The sequence below is a fragment of the Pelophylax lessonae genome (assembly GCF_965119305.1).
Source record: "Pelophylax lessonae genome assembly, chromosome: 2".
Taxonomy (NCBI): Eukaryota; Metazoa; Chordata; class Amphibia; order Anura; family Ranidae; genus Pelophylax; species Pelophylax lessonae.
Genome location: NC_138769.1, coordinates 171,100,059 through 171,119,367, shown reverse-complemented (window position 1 = coordinate 171,119,367; position 19,309 = coordinate 171,100,059). Strand labels below are relative to the sequence as shown.

Genomic DNA, 19,309 nt, shown 5'->3' with positions numbered 1-19,309 from the left:
CAGCCTTATCTATCAGCAAATCGCAGAATGCAATAATAATTGTACAATGCGAGGAAACGCTTAAAGGATTTCCCCTTCATGTAGTGTGAATGAGCCCTTACAGCCTTCATCTATCAGCAAATCGCAGAATGCAATCATAATGTACAACGCAAGAAAATGCTTAAAGATTTCACCTTCATGTAGTGTGAATGAGCCCTGCTTACAGCATTTATCTATCAGCAAATCGCAGAATGCAATCATAATGTACAACGCAGGGAAGAGCTTAAATATTTCACCTTCATGTAGTGCGAATGAGCCCTTAAAGCCTTTATCTATCAGCAAATCGCAGAATCCAATAATAATGTACAACGCAAGCAAAACGCTTAAAGATTTCACCTTCATGTAGTGCGAATGAGCCCTTACAGCATTTAACTATCAGCAAATCGCAGAATCCAATAATAATGTACAACGCAAGGAAGCGCTTAAATATTTCATTTTCATGTAGTGTGAATGAGCCCTTACAGCCTTTATCTATCAAAAAATGCAATCATAATGTACAACGCCTAAAGATTTCACCTTCAGTCAGAGATGATAATCAACAGGTTGCCGTTGGTTACGGCACGCCGCTGTTTGTTTTAGAACACCTATTTAAAATCAGAAATGTGCGCAAAAAAAAAAAATGTGTTTTTATTGTGCAGCTTTGCTCCGTCAGTGCGAAGAACAAGGACTGACTATGGAGCATTCCTACAGAAGAGCTAGTGTGAAAAGGAAAGAAACAGAAGAGTTGATGGTGGAATCTTTGTGGATGGGGGTGGAGGGATGATGTCATGTAGGGAGGGGAGGGAAAGGTGGGAGAAAAGAGTGAAGAGAGAAAGGGCTGCTTTTGCTTGGAGTGACTGGTGTGAAGCAGCATTGTGCACAGTGTGGAGAGGAGTGCTCTGTCCAGCAGTATGAGAACTGATGCTGCTAATGGAAGCATGTACTGAGCACCACTGGACAGCGACATCCCAGCATTGCTGACATCCACAGCTGCTGCTGCTGCCTTCCACCCAGGCTGAGAAGTGTCTGCTAAAAGACAAAGCTCGCTCTTGTGCTGCTGCCAATTCCAAGAGCCTGGGAAGCTGACAAGGCTTGGGGCTGTACAGAACATCTCTTTGGTATCTGTGGCTAATCAAACCCTGGCAAAGTTTAATATGGCATTGATTATGGAACCTGTGAGTAAATGGTCCCCGAGCCAAGTGGTGGACTGGATGAAAGGTACTGTGCATGTCTTCTTGCTTGCCCCCCTTTTTTTTGACGTCCTGGTGAACGTCTGTCGTAAATGTGTTCTGATGTCCCGTTAGCTGACGGTTGGTTATGATTCCCTGCTGTGGATTGTGTTACTACAGGTTCTTGCCATGACCTGTGCGCATCAAGGCGCAGACCTGAGCGAGGAAACGTGGGAACTTCCCCAGTTGCGTACGTTATGGAGATCCTAGTAGGGAGGGCATACCTCGTCGTAGATCTGTGGTACCCAATTAGAGATTGAGAGTTTTTCATTTTAGATTTCGGGAGAGTTCTTTGGAGGAGTGTGGTTTTTATTTATTTTTTATTGTAATTTTTTTCAATTTTTAGGGTGCCATGGGCTTTAAATGGGTCTGGAGGGTTACGGAAGCCCCTTTCATCTATCCTAGACCTAGGAGGGGAACAAGAACCCTTTTCATCATTAGTTTACATTTTTACAGCAAGGGGTGAAAAAAAAAAAACTGTAAAATACTAAATATAAAACAAATCATCAGATAAAAACAATACCAAAGGACATACGCTTTAAACTACCTTAAATATACATTTAGGAGAAAAAAAAACACAACCCTAACTTCATTAGTTTACATTTTCACAGCAAGGGGGGAAGAAAAACACAAAACAGTAAAATACTAAATATAAAACAAATTATCAAATAAAAACAGTACCAAAGGACATACGCTTTAAACTACCTTATAATATACATTTAGGAGAAAAAAAACAAGCGCTAACTTTATTAGTTTACATTTTTACAGCAAGGGGTGAAAAAAAAAAAACTGTAAAATACTAAATATAAAACAAATCATCAAATAAAAACCGTACCAAAGGACATACGCTAAACTACCTTAAATATACCTTTAGGAGAAAAAAAAAAAATATATATATATACCTTTTTTAGGAGAAAAAAAAAAAACCCAACCCTAACTTCATTAGTTTACATTTTCACAGCAAGGGGGGGAAAAAAACAAAAATAAAAACTGTAAAATACTAAATATAAAACAAATCATCAAATAAAAACAGTACCAAAGGACATACGCTAAACTACCTTAAATATACCTTTAGGAGAAAAAAAAAAATATATAAATATATATATATATATATATATATATATATATATATATATATATATATATATATATATATATATATACCTTTTTTAGGAGAAAAAAAAAAAAAAACACAACCCTAACTTCATTAGTTTACATTTTCACAGCGAGGGGGGGGGGGGGGAAAAACAACAAAAAAAAAACTGTAAAATACTAAATATAAAGCAAACATCAAATAAAAACAGCGCCATAAGGACATACGCTTAACTACCTTTTATTTATTTATTTATTTATTTATATATATAAATATATATCTTTTAGGAGGGAAAAAAAACACAAGCCCTGAATTCATTAGTTTACCTTTTCACAGCCAGGGGAAAAAATTAGTAAAAAAAAAAAAAAAAAAAATATAAAGCAACAGTACCAAAATAATGATCAAATAAAAACCACACCAAAGGAAATAAGCTAAACTACACTAAATATACCCTGAGAAAGTAAATTACCTTAAATAATCCCCTCCAAACTCACACCTTCTACATACATTTTCCTCCCCTAGCAAATTGCACCTAAGCAGCTCATTATATGAAATTGGCAGTTTTCAATTTGGCAAAATGACACCACCTATGAAGTCACTCTACTCATCCCTAGTCCCTACGCTTGTGTTGGTGCTGAACAGGGGACCGTAGTACTTTACCTGCCAATGCTGTGAACTCATACCTACCTTTTTCTATCTGCTATTATTCTCACCCCTTTTTTGTTTTTTTTTCTTCTTTTACCATTTCCTAGGAAATCCCATTTACCTTTTTAAAATAAATGCATGTACATGAAATGCATTTTTGCCTATAATGTAGGTCACAACCAGCAATTAACCGCAGTTGTGTTTTTTTTTTTTTTTTTTTTTTTTTCCTATATGGACTACATGGGTTAAGAAAACTAATTGCCTAATTAAGACTGATGTGAAATACAGATTGCTTCCCAGATCCACTTGTCCTCTTTTAATGTTTGCGTGTGCTGTTAATACTCTTGGGATTCATCAAAGACTTTTCAGTGCAAAATACAAAAATTGGGGCAGTGAAATGGTGCCAGATCTATTCTAGAAATCCTCCGTCTTTAGGAACCAAGGGGATCTTCTGAATGGATAGGTTTAATGCAGGGTTGTGCTGCCAAGAGACATTGATTAATGACCCTTTAATTTCTTTTTCTTTTTTTTGCGTGGGTGTGGAGATTTAACCCTTCGTAATGTAGTCTTTTTTTGTGCAGGTTCCTCTAAAATGGGTGCATGTGTGCTGGCCTCTATTTCTGTACCATAGTTACCAAGAGCTGTAGGAATCCTGATGGGAAGATTGATTATGGAATGCAAACCGGGTTATTAGTGTAGCTCATGTACATACGTTGGGCAGATTACGGTGCACTATGTTCATTTTTATTTGGAGTTGGATATCTTGGTGCAGCAAGAGTGCACCTTGAAAGGCATTCTTTTAGATGGTCCTCTATTCTAGTTTAATTATGTTTTGAATATTTGTATTGCAGTCACAATTATTTTGGGTCTCCAGAATTTTGCCTAAAATGGTTATATTGAGACTGAGTATGAAAATGTAAAGTGTTATTTAAAGTGGAGGTCCACCCAAAAGGGGAAGCTCCGCTTGTTTGCCTCCTCCCCTATCCTTCGCTGCCACATTTTGGCACCTTTTTGGGGGGAGCAGGTACCCACTCTCTAACCCCCCCCCCCTGCCGGCCCATTCACAGAGCGCAGCGCAATTAAGTGCATGCGCATTAGGAAACCGGCTGTAAATCCACAAGGCTTCACTGTCAGTTTTCCTTAGCCAGGATGGTGGTGCCAGCATCCTGAGAGCCAATTCAAGAATCCGCTTGGGTGAGGACATCCCTGGATGCCTTGAAACTTAAGTGCCCTAATAGTAAAAGTCAGCAGCTACAGTGTTTGTAGCTGCTGACTTTTAATTTTTAGGAAGGGGGCGGGACTCCTCTTTAAACCTATAACATTTCTGCTTTTATATTGCAGTTTACCAGTTCTTTAATGTGGAGGCTGCTTTCCTCTCTTTTTTTTTTTTTTCCAGTGATCTAGCCTGTAAGGCACTTAAAGAGATTTATTTAGGCCTCTTTCACACGGCCGCCCCGCTGTTTTTGTCCGCTGCGGGACTTTTTTTTTTTTCACGGAGCGGATGACATTTGTGTCATCCCATCCGTTTGCGGATGAAATGCGGACATAATGTAAGTCTATGGGCATTGCGGATGTCAGCGGATGACACCGCTGACATCCGATTTTCCTTCCTTTCCGTTTTTTGAACGGAGGAAAAATAGGGTTCTGTTCCGTTTCAAAAAATGGAACAGAACTGAAAGGATGAAAATCGGATGTCAGCGGATGGTATTCCGCTGACATCCGCAATGCCATTGACTTACATTATGTCCGCAAATCATCCGCAAAAAAAAAAATGATTTGCGGACATACGGAGAGCGCGTGTGAAAGGGCCCTAAAACTGGTGCACACAGAACCTGGTGCAGCTGTGCATAGTAACCAATCAGCTTCTAACTTCAGCTTGTTAAATTAAGCTTTGACAATTAGCCCCCGTTTATATTGGCGACATGTTAAATTGCACGCTAAATCGCAGCCTATTGCCAGCAACGGCGCTGTCCCAATTGGTGCGATGCCGACTATGCGGTGCCACACTGATTTCCAAAAGTAGTTCCTGTACTACTTTTGGTGACTTGGGGGGTGGTTTCAATAGACATCTGTGCATGAACCCGCACAGATGTCATTCAAATCGCCTCCGAACTCGCACTAAAAATGCGGGTTCTAAATCGTGCAAGTTTAGCTACTCAGTGTGAACGAGGGCTAAAACTTGGAAGCTGATTGGTTACTTTGCCCAGCTGCTCCAGTATTAGCAAATTTCTCCCTTTTCTGTCTTAGTGTGGCTCCATTCCACTGGAGGAGCAACAGGGACACATTTGGACATAAGCATTGTCAGTCTGGGGAGAGAGTGGTGTTACGATGCAATAGAAGAATTAGGCCTTGCTCACATGGGCATACTGTAGTGTATGCTCATACAAGGGGTGTATTTTCCCGCACAGTGATGCACAGTTGTTCAATTGGGACACAGTGGCTGCACAGGCACAGCCAGTGCTCCTGATTTGACCGCTGCAGTTGCACAGACGTTGTGCATTCAGGGCTATGCAGAGTTGTATAAAGTACTTGAAACCCATACTTGAATAAAAGTACAAGTGCTCGATCAAAAAGTGACTTGAGTAGAAGTGGAAGTGCTCGATCAAAAAGTGACTTGAGTAGAAGTACTAAAGTATTCAACATTTTTTGTACTTAAGTATTGCAAGTAGTTTTTTAAAAAAAATTTGCTACTCAAGTACTGAAAGTAAAAGTACAAGTACTGTGTTATGTAGTTATTAAAGAAAGAATTTAAAAGTTTGAACATCATTTTGTTTTTTATTATTTCAAATGCAGTTTTTATTTATACATACAGTAGCATTTATTGTCGTATGCGCTGATAATACACATGTTTTGAGCTTCATGAAACCTGCCATCTACTGTTCTGGCAGTGGTATTTTTTATAATTGTAACGAGTAACTATGCAGCACAAAAAAAAAAAATATCGGAGTAGAAGTATTGAAATCATTGAAAAAATGTAGTGAAGTAAAAGTGGAAGTAGGAGAAAAAAAATTCTACTCTAGGAAAGTACAGATACCGCCTTTCGTTACAAGTACAGTAGTGAAGTAGTTCTACTTAGTTACTATACATCTCTGGGGCTATGCACCGCAGCTCCGTGGCTGTTAAAGTGGAAGCAGCGGCTGTGTCCAAAAATTACATGAATAGACATGGGCGTACACTATGGTTCTCCTGTGTTAATGAGGCCTTAGAGCAGGGGTCTTCATACTATGGTCCTCCAGTTGTTCAGGAACTACAATTCCCGTCATGTCTGTGAATGTCAGAGTTTTACAATGCCTCATGGGATGTGTAGTTCCGCAACAGCTGGAGGGCCATAGTTTGAAGACCCTTGCCTTAGAGGAGCGTTTGGCATAAAGGTTTAACTCAAATAAAAGCTGACCATTGTAAACACTTCAGGCAGTGGTAAATGGGTTTGTCTGAACCCTCTAATTGCCACTTTTGCTGGACCTCTTGGTCTGTTAAAGGAAGTTGAAAAATAACAATAACCGGTACTGGCAGGATCAGCAAGTAAAAATAAAGGGTAAAAAAATGCATCCACCACATTTAAGAATTGGTGAGCTGCAACATCCTGAATTTTTTAGATTGTAGAGCGATTGAAACTCCTATCAAGTATTTTGTGTCCTTTAGAGAGATTCACCCTCTCTGTTTTTCCTGTTTACCATTATCGCGAATAACAAAAGAAGAAGAAAATCCCAGATTTTGGGTTGTCACCAGAAGAGAATAAGAGGGAAAATTTCAAACGGGGACACTAGTTGTGTTGACAACCAGGGATTTCCCTTTTTGGAGGGATTTCCTATCACTTCCTGTTTTGCTTATAGGCAGTGCTGTATCTTGGCCTAGGGCAACAAGGCCCAGGCCTATGGCGGCACTTTGCAGGGGGGCAGCAAAAAAGCTGCACCCTGCACAAAAAAAAAAACAGCCTCCTCCCGGGTCCCGCACGAAAAGGGTCTGTCAGCTTGCGCTACACTTTTAATATAGTGCCAGTCTTATGGGGTGAATTGGGCCAGAGGGCAGAGTCCAGTTGGCAAATCAGTCTGGCAACCCCATAAAGCAGTCAGTGATGAGGCTGCACAGATGGGCACTGATGAGGCTGAACGTATGGGAACTGATGAGGCTATGCTGATAGGCACTGATAGACTTGTGGTCTGTGGTTCACAGATGACAGGGCGGGTTGTAAACAGTAAAGGGCGTGGCCTTTACAGGACGGGGTGGGTCATATGTAAATTAGGGGGTGCACAAGTTTAGTCAGGCCTAGGGCAGCACAAAACCTAAATACACCACTGCTTATAGGTCAAGGTTTAAGTTGAAGGAAAATCTCCCTATTGGGACACAGATGGGGGGGAGCTGAAATATAACCCTTCCTTACTATACCCAAATGGGGGGGGGGGGGCAAAGTATTGCCTTTAATTCTGTTCACTTGTAAATCAAGAATGTTAAACATGTATACAGCTGTATGTTGGTCTCCTATATTAGCCCCATGAAGGGTCCTTTGCCACTGGCGGAGTCTGCCAGGGGATCTCTCCGCTGGGCAGGCAGAATATGCAGAGTGAACACGGATACAGCTTTCGTCTTGGATGGAAATTGACCATCTGTCCATTTCCATCCATGGGGAACGGATCCCTATCTGTCTGTTTTTAGTGGATGGGATCGGATCAGATGTTGGCAGGTTTTCTTTGACTTCTGGACTGCTCCATAGGACTGCTCCATAGAGGGCAATGGATGGTCCAAGTTGGTCTGCCTAAAAAACTGCCAGGCGCACTCAATTGGTGCGTCATTGTGAAAGGGGCCTTCAAGAAGACCTTCTTTACATATTCTGTGTATTTCTATTTGAATATTTTTCTTTGTTTAAAAACGTTATTGTGCCCGTTTTATAACCAAGTTTGTAAAAGATAGAAACATATCTGTGTTGTTATCAAGAAGTGTATCAATTTGTACCTGTTGCTTCAATTCCAGACATACACTGTAGTCAAAGCCTAACCTGTGACCCTTCAGCTACTGAAAAGTTAATTGTCCCAGCATGCCCTACAGCAACCGATTAATAGAGACTACGGGTACTTTCACAGTGCTCTGTAGCAAATTTGTGGTAAAAAAAGCATATGTCTTTTTACCGCGGTTTTGCTGTGTTTCAGATGCTTTTTCTGTGTGTTTCTGGTGCAGTTTTGGGTTGCCTGCAGTGTGAAAAACGGGATATGACTCAAAAATGAACCAAAAATGCACAATCGCAGTGCGTTTCTACCAATATTTTTCTGCGATTTCCATTCATTTCAATGGGAAGCTGGGTTTTTGGTGCGGGTTACAAAACCACAAACATGCAGCATGGAGGACTTTTCAAAATGCACTGCACGTGGAATGCAGTGGTGTGAAAAGTTTTTTTTAAATGGGATTAAGGGTCCATTCAGACTAGTGCGACTTGTCAGCCTGACAAGTCGCGCTCGGTCGCTCGCCATTGATTAGCACAGGACCCATTCTAATAGGAGCGACACGAGTCGCTCCGACATAGGAAAAGGGTCCTGTACTACTTTGGGGCGACCCGGAGGCGACTTGCATTGACTTCAATTATATGAAGTCCGTGCAAGTCGCATCAAAGTCGCCCCACAAAGTCGGATCGCGCCAGTCTAAATGGGCTGTTAAGGGGAAACATTTTTCTTGTGGTGTGTGTGTGTGTGTGTGTGTGTGTGTTTGTTTTTTTTTTTTTTCTTGCAAGAAAAACATATCCATGTGAAGGGTCCCTATACTTGTTTAACCACTTGCCGACCGCCCGCCGCATATTTACTGCGGCAGGCTGGCTCGGCTGCGCAAGACAACGTCGGTCACGGGAGTGGAGCTGGGGGGGAGTGCGCAGTGGGGATGCCGATCCGCGGGACCAGAGGCCGCGATTGCGCCAGGCACCCGCGATCGCTCCCCGCTGAGAGAGAAGGACTGGCAGTTGTTGTAAACACTGCTGACCGTTCTTCTCTCTGAAATGATCAGAGTGCCTGTCATCCTTCTATATAGGATCACAGGTCTCTATGATCATTTCACAATCCCTCCCCCCACAGTTAAAAAAAACTCCCCTGGGCTCACACTTAACCCTTTGATCACCCCTAGGTTAACCCTTTCCCTGCCAGTATCATTATTACAGTGCATATTTTTAGCACTGATTACTGTAGTAATGTCACTGGTCCCCCCCCCCCCCCCCCCAAAGTGTCAAATGTCAGTTAGGGGTCCGATCTGTCAGCAGCAATGTCGCAGTCCTGCTAAAAACTGCAGAAAGCCGCCATTACTAGTAAATGAAATTAATAAAAATGACATAAATCTTTCCCCTAGTTTATAGACACGATAACTTTTGCACAAACCAATCAAAATAAGCTTATTGTTGTTGTTTTTTTTTTTTTAACAATAATATGTAGCAGAATACAAATTGGCCTAAGAGGATGAAAAAAATTAGATTTTTTTTATTGGGAATGTTATAAAGCATAATGTGAAAAATATTGTGTGTTTTTTTTTTTTTTTTTTTTTTCTCAGAATTGTCGCTCTTTTTTTGTTTATAGCGCAAAAAAATAAAAACCGCACAGGTGATCAAATACCACCAAAAGAAAGCTCTATTTGTAGGAAAAGAAAAGGACATACATTTTTTTTTTTTTTTTGGGTACAGTGTCTCATGACGGTGCAATTTCCCCTTAAAATAATGCAGCACGAATCTCAAAAAATGGCCTGATCATTAAGGGGGCAAATCCTTCCTTCTAGTCCAGAACTGGGTAAAGGCTTATTTACATCTGCTTTGACATTTTTAGATATCATGAACTTCCATTAACGCATCTATTGTGTTAAGATGCTTTATTGATGCGTTTTGTGTCACGTTAACGTTTGCCAGGCATCTCCTCTGTGTTCGTCCAAAAAAAAATGATACAATAGAAAACTATCTCGACTTTTTAACGCGATCTAAACACGTCCACTGTAAAAGCCATATGCAGGTTTCTGAAGTATTTGCAGTGCATTTACATTAAAATGAATGAAGTAATTTAAGGAGCAGTAATGCCAGTCTGACGCCACATGCTGGGTACATTTTGGTGAGATGCAATGCAAAGCACCACGAACATGACCCTGTGAACTACACCATCATCTGCAATGGACATAATTGAAACAGCATTGACAGTCATTGGTCTTTAAAAACACAGATGTACAGCCGTTCTTGGCTCATGCTTTAACTTCGCCTTCGGGCTTGTTCACACTTGCTTTGGTCTCTAAAGCGCGATCCACTTTCAGATTGCTCTTCAGAGAGCATTATGGCAGTCAGTGAGGAGATGTTGCATTGCTTACTCATTCCCTGCTTTAAAGCGGAGTTCCACCCTGGATTTTTTTTTTTTTTTTTTTTAATACCCCCGGGACAGTCAGGGCTAGTGCATTCCACAATGGCTAGCCTCTGATCTGTCCCGGGTTGCACTTACCTGTTAGGACAAATACTTACCTTGCAAACGTCTTGTCCAGCGCTGCCATCTCAGATGTGGGCAGCTTGAAGCCAGCGCGTCCTCTTCGGCGTCTTCTTCCGCCTTCTTTGGTCCCACGATGCTCTGCGCCGGCCCCGACGTCACTTCCGGGTCGTGCGCGTCATCCCTCCACAGCTTCTGGGCATGCCCAGAAGCTGTTTAGAAGGGGATGACGCGCGCGACCCGGAACTGACGTCGGGGCCGGTGCAGGCGCAATGATTCCTGGAAGCTATGACGTCCAGCTCCCAGGAATCATTGCAGAGCCAGGAAGTGACGACGGGCCGCGGCCGAGGAAGGAGGAAGAAGGAAGTAAGGTAAGTATATTTTCTTCGCTACGAGGTAAGTAAAAAAAAAAAAAATATGCGATTATCCATTTCTTTTTCAGGTGACCCGGAGCGAGAAGATGGAGGTAAGTATAAAAATAGGGTGGAACTCCACTTTAACCTCTCAAACCTCGTTGTAGTGTTTAAGGGGTTACGTGGCCCTGCTTTACTTGAAGTGATGGGGTATAACTCCTGCCGACATGTGTACAATCCTGGCCGCTGCCTCTGTACCTAAAGGGGAATCGGTTGGTTTTACCACCCCTAAATTGCTGGCGTTGAATGAGCTTTTAGGGCCCTTTTTCAACAGGCATCCTCAGTTCAGTCATGTTTGTTTTACTAAGAAAAAAACTGATGAGTATTCATTCATTTTTACATCAGTTTACGCATTCCTGTTCACTTCTGTTCAGTTTTACATCTGTTTTTTCATTCATTATTATAATTTTTTTTTCAGTTGTTGAGGAAACTAATCAAAGGTGACAAAAGTACAACCTTAATGGATTACATCTGTTCAGATCTGTCTAAACGGGGGGGGGGGGGGAAGCAGCTATATATATATATATATATATATATATATATATATATATATATATATATATACAGTGGGTACGGAAAGTATTCAGACCCCCTTAAATTTTTCACTCTTTGTTATATTGCAGCCATTTGCTAAAATCATTTAAGTTCATTCTTCTTCCTCATGAATGTACACATAGCACCCCATACTGACAGAAAAACACAGAATTGTTGACATTGTTGCAGATTTATTAAAAAAGAAAAACTGAAATATCACATGGTCCTAAGTATTCAGACCCTTTGCTGTGACACTCATATATTTAACTCAGGTGCTTTCCATTTCTTCTGATCATCCTTGAGATGGTTCTACACCTTCATTTGAGTCCAGCTGTGTTTGATTATACTGATTGGACTTGATTAGGAAAGCCACACACCTGTCTATATAAGACCTTCCAGATCACAATGCATGTCAGAGCAAATGAGAATCATGAGGTCAAAGGAACTGCCTGAAGAGCTCAGAGAAAGAATTGTGGCAAGGCACAGATCTGGCCAAGGTTACAAAAAGATTTCTGCTGCACTTAAGGTTCCTAAGAGCACAGTGGCCTCCATAATCTTCAAATGGAAGACGTTTGGGACGACCAGAACCCTTCCTAGAGCTGGCCGTCCGGCCAAACTGAGCTATCGGGGGAGAAGAGCCTTGGTGAGAGAGGTAAAGAAGAACCCAAAGATCACTGTGGCTGAGCTCCAGAGATGCAGTCAGGAGATGGGAGAAAGTTGTAGAAAGTCAACCATCACTGCAGCCCTCCACCAGTCGGGGCTTTATGGCAGAGTGGCCCGACGGAAGCCTCTCCTCAGTGTAAGACACATGAAAGCCCGCAAGGAATTTGCTAAACAACACCTGAAGGACTCCAAGATGGTGAGAAATAAGATTCTCTGGTCTGATGAGACCAAAATAGAACTTTTTGGCCTTAATTCTAAGCGGTATGTGTGGAGAAAACCAGGCACTGCTCATCACCTGTCCAATACAGTCCCAACAGTGAAGCATGGTGGTGGCAGCATCATGCTGTGGGGGTGTTTTTCAGCTGCAGGGACAGGACGACTGGTTGCAATCGAGGGGAAAGATGAATGCGGCCAAGTACAGGGATATCCTGGACAAAAACCTTCTCCAGAGTGCTCTGGACCTCAGACTGGGCTGAAGGTTTACCTTCCAACAAGACAATGACCCTAAGCACACAGCTAAAATAACGAAGGAGTGGCTTCACAACAACTCCGGGACTGTTCTTGAATGGCCCAGCCAGAGCCCTGACTTAAACCCAATTGAGCATCTCTGGAGAGACCTAAAAATGACTGTCCACCAACGTTTACCATCCAACCTGACAGAACTGGAGAGGATCTGCAAGGTGGAATGGCAGAGGATCCCCAAATCCAGGTGTGAAAGACATGTTGCATCTTTCCCAAAAAGACTCCTGGCTGTATTAGATCAAAAGGGGGCTTCTACTAAATACTGAGCAAAAGGTCTGAATACTTAGGACCATGTGATATTTCAGTTTTTCTTTTTTAATAAATCTGCAACAATGTCAACAATTCTGTGTTTTTCTGTCAGTATGGGGTGCTATGTGTACATTCATGAGGAAGAAGAATGAACTTAAATGATTTTAGCAAATGGCTGCAATATAACAAAGAGTGAAAAATTTAAGGGGGTCTGAATACTTTCCGTACCCACTGTATATATATATATATATATATATATATATATATATATATATATATATATATATATATATATACACACACAGTGCCTTGCGAAATAATTCGGCCCCCTTGAACTTTGACCTTTTGCCACATTTCAGACTTTAAAGATATAAAACTTTATTTTTTTTTGAAGAATGAACAACACGTGGGACACAATCATGAAGTGGAGTGAAATTTATTGGATATTTCAAACTTTGTTAATAAATAAGAAACTGAAAAATTGGGCGTGCAAAATTATTCAGCCCCTTTACTTTCAGTGCAGAAAACTCTCTCCAGAAGTTCAGTGAGGATCTCTGAATGATCCAATGTTGACCTAAATGACTAATGATGATAAATAGAATCCACCTGTGTGTGTAATCAAGTCTCCGTATAAATGCACCTGCACTGTGATAGTCTCAGAGGTCCGTTTAAAGCGCAGAGAGCATCATGAAGAACAAGGAACACACCAAGCAGGTCCGAGATACTGTTGTGGAGAAGTTTAAAGCCGGATTTGGATACAAAACGAATTCCCAAGCTTTAAACATCCCAAGGAGCACTGTGCAAGCGATAATATTGAAATGGAAGGAGTATCAGACCACTGCAAATCTACGAAGACCTGGCTGTCCCTCTAAACTTTCAGCTCATACAAGGAGAAGACTGATCAGAGATGCAGCCAAGAGGCCCATGATCACTCTGGATGAACTGCAGAGATCTACAGCTGAGGTGGAAGACTCTGTCCATAGGATAACAATCAGTCGTATACTGCACAAATCTGGCCTTTATGGAAGAGTGGCAAGAAGAAAGCCATTTCTTAAAGATATCCATATAAAGTGTCGTTTAAAGTTTGCCACAAGCCACCTGGGAGACGCACCAAACATGTGGAAGAAGGTGCTCTGGTCAGATGAAACCAAAATCTAACTTTTTGGCAACAATGCAAAACTTTGTTTGGCGTAAAAGCAACACAGCTCATCACCCTGAACACACACCATCCCCACTGTGAAACATGGTGGTGGTAGCATCATGGTTTGGGCCTACTTTTCTTCAGCAGGGACAGGGAAGATGGTTAAAATTGATGGGAAGATGGATGGAGCCAAATACAGGACCATTCTGGAAGAAAACCTGATGGAGTCTGCAAAAGACCTGGGATTGGGACGGAGATTTGTCTTCTAACAAGACAATGATCCAAAACATAAAGCAAAATCTACAATGGAATGGTTCACAAATAAACATATCCAGGTGTTAGAATGGCCAAGTCAAAGTCCAGACCTGAATCCAATCGAGAATCTGTGGAGAGAACTGAAAACTGCTGTTCACAAACGCTCTCCATCCAACCTCACTGAGCTTGAGCTGTTTTGCAAGGAGGAATGGGTGAAAATTTCAGTTTCTCTATGTGCAAAACTGATAGAGACATACCCCAAGCGACTTACAGCTGTTATCGCAGCAAAAGGTGGCGCTACAAAGTATTAACTTAAGGGGGCTGAATAATTTTGCACGCCCACTTTTTCAGTTTTTTATTTGTTAAAAAAGTTTGAAATGTCCACTAAATTTTTGTTACACTTCATGATTGTGTCCCACTTGTTGTTTGGTTCTTCACAAAAAATTACAGTTTTATATCTTTATGTTTTGAAGCCTGAAATGTGGCAAAAGGTCGCAAAGTTCAAGGGGGCCGAATATTTTCGCAAGGCACTGTATGTATGTGTGTGTGTGTGTGTGTGTGTGTGTGTGTGTGTTCGATATAATATTAAAAAAAAAAAAGTACCTGATCGGAAATTTAGGAGAAGTAAGGCCGGCCATATAGGGGGAGAATTTCCGAAAGCATTTTCTTTCAAATATCGCATCTAAGAATTTTCTTATAAATTTCACACCCTTAGTGGGCCGCAAGAAATGAACGATTTTCGTGCTGCCATCAAATTTGAGTTTTCGGGCATGTTGGAATTTTTTTGAAAAATTAACTATTTTCTAATTAATGATGGGAGAATAGTTAGAGAAATATAATAAAAAAAAAAAAATGGGCATGAGTGCAAGAAAAGAAAATTCCCGGGAAAAAAAAGATTCCCAGCCAAGAAAATAATTTTCTGTAGCAACGTTGAAGGCTTGGTTGGTCGAATTTCAAAATCCATGGTGGCACCATCGGATCACAAAACGCGCAAACTTTCTGACTTTCGAAAGAAAAGTTGTCCGGAATTCGACCCATGTATGGCCTGCCATGGACCCCTTTCACACAGTGATCTGATCAGGTCTGACTTTTAGTTTTTCAGGCCGACCTGATCTGATGGTCCATGCTTCCCTATGGACAGGCGGCCAATCCCCTGCTGATCAGAATGGATTACACATGGAATCCACCCTAATTGAAAAGAGCCTAAATGGATGATTCTTCCTTTAAAAAGCATTGAGCAGTTTTCGTGAAACACTTAGGGCAGGGGTGTCAAACTGGCCCTCCAGCTGTTGCAGAACTAAAAGTCCCATCATGCCTCTGCCTTTGGGAGTTTTGTAACTGTCAGCCTTGCAATGCCTTATGGGACTTGTAGTTTGGCAACAGCTGGAGAGCCCGCAGTTTGACACCTGTGCCTTAGGGTATACTTTAGTTGCAGTCGGGGGTGTTCAATACAGGTTTTTTTTCTTCTTCTTCATTAGTGGAGTCAAATCAGCAATCGCTTCTGACCACAGGGACAAGAATTTGAGGAAGCTGAATGGAAATTTTTTTTTTTTCTTGCATGAATTTCTAACAGTGTATGTAGTTTTCATTTGGGAAAGTCGATTTGCTCCAAGATAGAATGGTAAAAGCAAACAAAATGTTGAAGTATTTCCGAATGACATGATAAAAATGTTGAAGTACTGCCGAATGACATGATAAAAATGGTTGAAGTACTTCCGAATGACATGACATTTGTAAAGTCAACGCACTGAGAATTTTTGTACAAATACCGTATTTGTTTGGAAAATCTTCTAGTGTATGCCTAGCATTAAGCCCACTAAGATTCAACACTCCCAGGAACATTAACAAAACATTTTTTCATTGGTTTGTAAATGCTTACTGAAAGTTATGCTATTCAGACCAGTGTTTGCAAGCCATATCTAGCTAAAAAAATGCCTGTGGATACCAAGCCTTTGAAATTCTCAAGCTACTTTGTGTAATCCTGTAGTATGATGGGGCAGGAGCAAATACTGAATGAAAAACAAGACAATATGGCACGGAACTGTTTTTATTGTTTTTATAAAAATAAAGTACAATTTTTGGAATAATGAGAATGACAGGGCATAAAATCTGTCAATGAGTTATACAATATTAAATAAATTGTACATTTTTTCGTGAATAAGAACAATGCAAACATAGCAAAAAAATAAAAATGTAAAAAGGATCGGATAAGATCCAAGTCAATTAGGTCAAGTGAATAATTGAAGGAAAGTAGCCTAAAGGAAAGGGGGAGGGGGAAAGGGATTAGTACGTTTGGGATAAGGAGGTAATGCTATGTGGATTCAATATCGGTGATGATGGTAATTTGTTAAAGCGAGTGATCAATATTTAATTTTTTGATAAAATTAAGCCATGGTTTCAATATTTTAAGGTATTTGGTGTGGTTATTGTTAGGGTAAGAAGTAAATTTTTCATGAATCGATGCCCAAAAGCAGTTGTTTGACAGTGGACCCCCCTCCAGAGAAGGGTATCGACATCGGTTTCCAGGCTTTGGCTAATGTTTGTCAGGCCGCCAACAAGACAAATCCTACCAGCTTTAGTTTACAGTTATCTAGATGAGGAATAGGCTTTTGAAGGAGAGCTTTTCATGGTTTTTAGTGAGAGTGATGTGAAGGATTGAACTTAGAAGGTTAATGCATTGCATTGTGGCGAAGTATCAGGAATACATTTGGTACCATCGGGACAATAATTTATAATTATTTTCTTGAGCAAGTATATTAAGTGAACATCTAGAGCTAGCTAGCTATATAGATTCCTATTCCTGTATATCCAAATTGGATCCAAGTTCATGTTCCAATTTTTCCATGTAAGCAAGTTTATGTGGACCTCCATGAGTTTGTTAAAGGATGCATAGAGAGTAGACACTAGGACTTTAGAGTTTGGGTTTAATTTACACCAGTTCTCAAAAGGGGTCAAATGTTTTGGCGTAGAAGTGCAATGAGTGACTAGGGTAGAGAGGCAATGATGAATTTGAGTATAGTGAAAGTGTTCCTTTTCTGGCAGATTCCAGTGTTCTTAAAGAAAATAAAGGATTTAATACCATTGAAAAGAAAAAAAATCCCATGCATATTTAATGCTTTTTGAGATTCCACCAGCAGAATGCAAAAGTATTTTCATAAGCTGGGGGAAAGGAAGGAGTGTCATGTATTCTAGATAGTGGTAGATGGAGAAATAACATTTCTGGAGTATCCACTGTTGGGGGAAGGTGTCTTAGGGAATGATCAGAAATTTTGGGTCCTAAGAATAAAGGTATCCATTTTAGGTTTATAGATGGGGAAGGAACGGGGAGGGGGACCAGGCCAAATTTACTAGCCATGCCCAAATAGGGCATTCCTAAGAAGCAGAGTGAAGAGCCAAGTTGTGATATCTGTGCTGCTAGATAATAACGTTTAAGGGAGAGTACTGCTAAGCCTCCGTTGAGACGATTATGATAGTGTGGAAGCCGGGAGTATGTGTTTGTGGTGACTCCAAATGAATCAGAATATCTTTTGTTGCAGTGAATGTAAATGTTGACTAGGGATAGGTAGAACTCTGAAATTGTACAGTATTTTGGGTAGATAGAGCATTTTAATGGCATGAATTGTAGCAAGCTATATATGATAAAGATTCAGACTAGCCAAAATAATAATTTTTAATTGTTTGAAGATGAGTGGCAGATAAGGTAATGTTAAGAGCTTTAGATTTAGTTTCATTAACTTGTAGATTAGAGATACTACTAAAGTATTTTAGTAAAGTAAGAGATTAGGAAGTGAAGTATGAGGGGGTGAAATGCATAATAGGATGTCCCAGGGCTTGACAAATTTGCTTGAAGTTTAGGAGCCAGCTAAAAAAGTTAAGAGCCAGTTTTTGTTTTTTTTTTGTGCATGCTGAGCAGCTGGCTTCTGTCGAACTGGCTGCTGTACACACGGCCTGAATGGCGGCAAGTTTTTATTGAACCAGCTGATGTTGCCTGGCATTCTACCCATGTGTACTTGACTTGATAGTGTTATGGGCAGTGGCTCACTAAGGACAGTTCAGCAAGTTGGAGGCGATAGGAGAACCAATAACTCATGCCACCTTAGGCCTGTTTCACACACGCACCTCCCCTAAGCGGAATCCGCTTGCTCAGCGGGGATTTCTCCGCTAATCCCCGCTGAACAGGTTGATCACAGGTCTTGTCTGCTCCGCTATACAGAGCAAACATAGACACAGTCACTGTCTCCTCTACGGGGCAGTTGGATTGAAATGGATGCCACCTGATTCAATCCATCGGATGGATGGAAAGTAGGACCACCATCCGTCTGTTTTTGGCCAATAGTATCGGATGGCGCTGGTTGTCAGCAGACATCTGCCACTCGATAGAGACTGGAGGGTCCGATCAGGTCCACTTGAAAAACGTACAGACAGACCTGTTTTTTTGGGTATGCGATTCCTTAAGGGGTTTATAGTTCAGTTTTAGCCATAATCCCTAAATATCTTTGAAGAAAGAGGTTTGGTGCCTCAAGTCAAGGTTTGTGGGACTTTAAAGGGGCTAATATACACAAAGGTATTCTAAGTATAAATATAATATTTATTTCAAAATAACATAAAAGAAATTATCATACATTTCTGGTTTGGCAGAACATATGTTACATGTGATGTATGGGCTAAGAACCCATAGGTGAGAGTGAAGGAGAATAGTATGAAAAAAGTGACATAGTGGAAATGTGACATTAGTCTCTCTCTTGTGGTCCAAACGTCTATGGTTGGCGTTGGATCTTTGTTTGAGAGAGTATTTAAATTCCTACGCGTTTCGGCGGGGGGCCTTTGTCAAGGAAAAATATCAACCATCTCTGCAAGATATGTGAAATGGTAGTAAGGGTATTTAGTTTTTTGACCATCCTGAGACATTTGTTTCATGGTAGGTCATGTGATACATACTTAGATAAAGAAATGCCTGGGCCTGCTTGTGGTCCTCCGGTCCTCATATGAATCAACAGGATATAGCTACTTGGATATATAAGGTGGCGGTATTAGTATACGTTTGTATATTTATAGTACATGTGCCAGTGGTATTGGTTATGTACTTACTGGTTAAGTATATTCTCTAGACCAGTTGAGGGAAG

The 19,309-nt window shown here is 40.8% G+C and overlaps 1 protein-coding gene across 5 annotated transcripts in view; it reads left to right on the top strand.

Moving 5' to 3' along the window:
- The first annotated feature begins 844 nt into the window (after nucleotides 1-844).
- The window catches only part of CNKSR2 (connector enhancer of kinase suppressor of Ras 2), a 546,683-nt gene continuing 528,218 nt past the window's right edge, over nucleotides 845-19,309 (top strand). For all 5 annotated transcript variants that reach the window (XM_082245580.1, XM_082245579.1, XM_082245578.1 and 2 more), the window contains exon 1: nucleotides 845-1,236. In XM_082245580.1, the coding sequence (XP_082101706.1) occupies nucleotides 1,173-1,236 (64 nt within the window). In that variant the 5' untranslated portion in view covers nucleotides 845-1,172. The remainder of the gene's footprint in view (nucleotides 1,237-19,309) is intronic.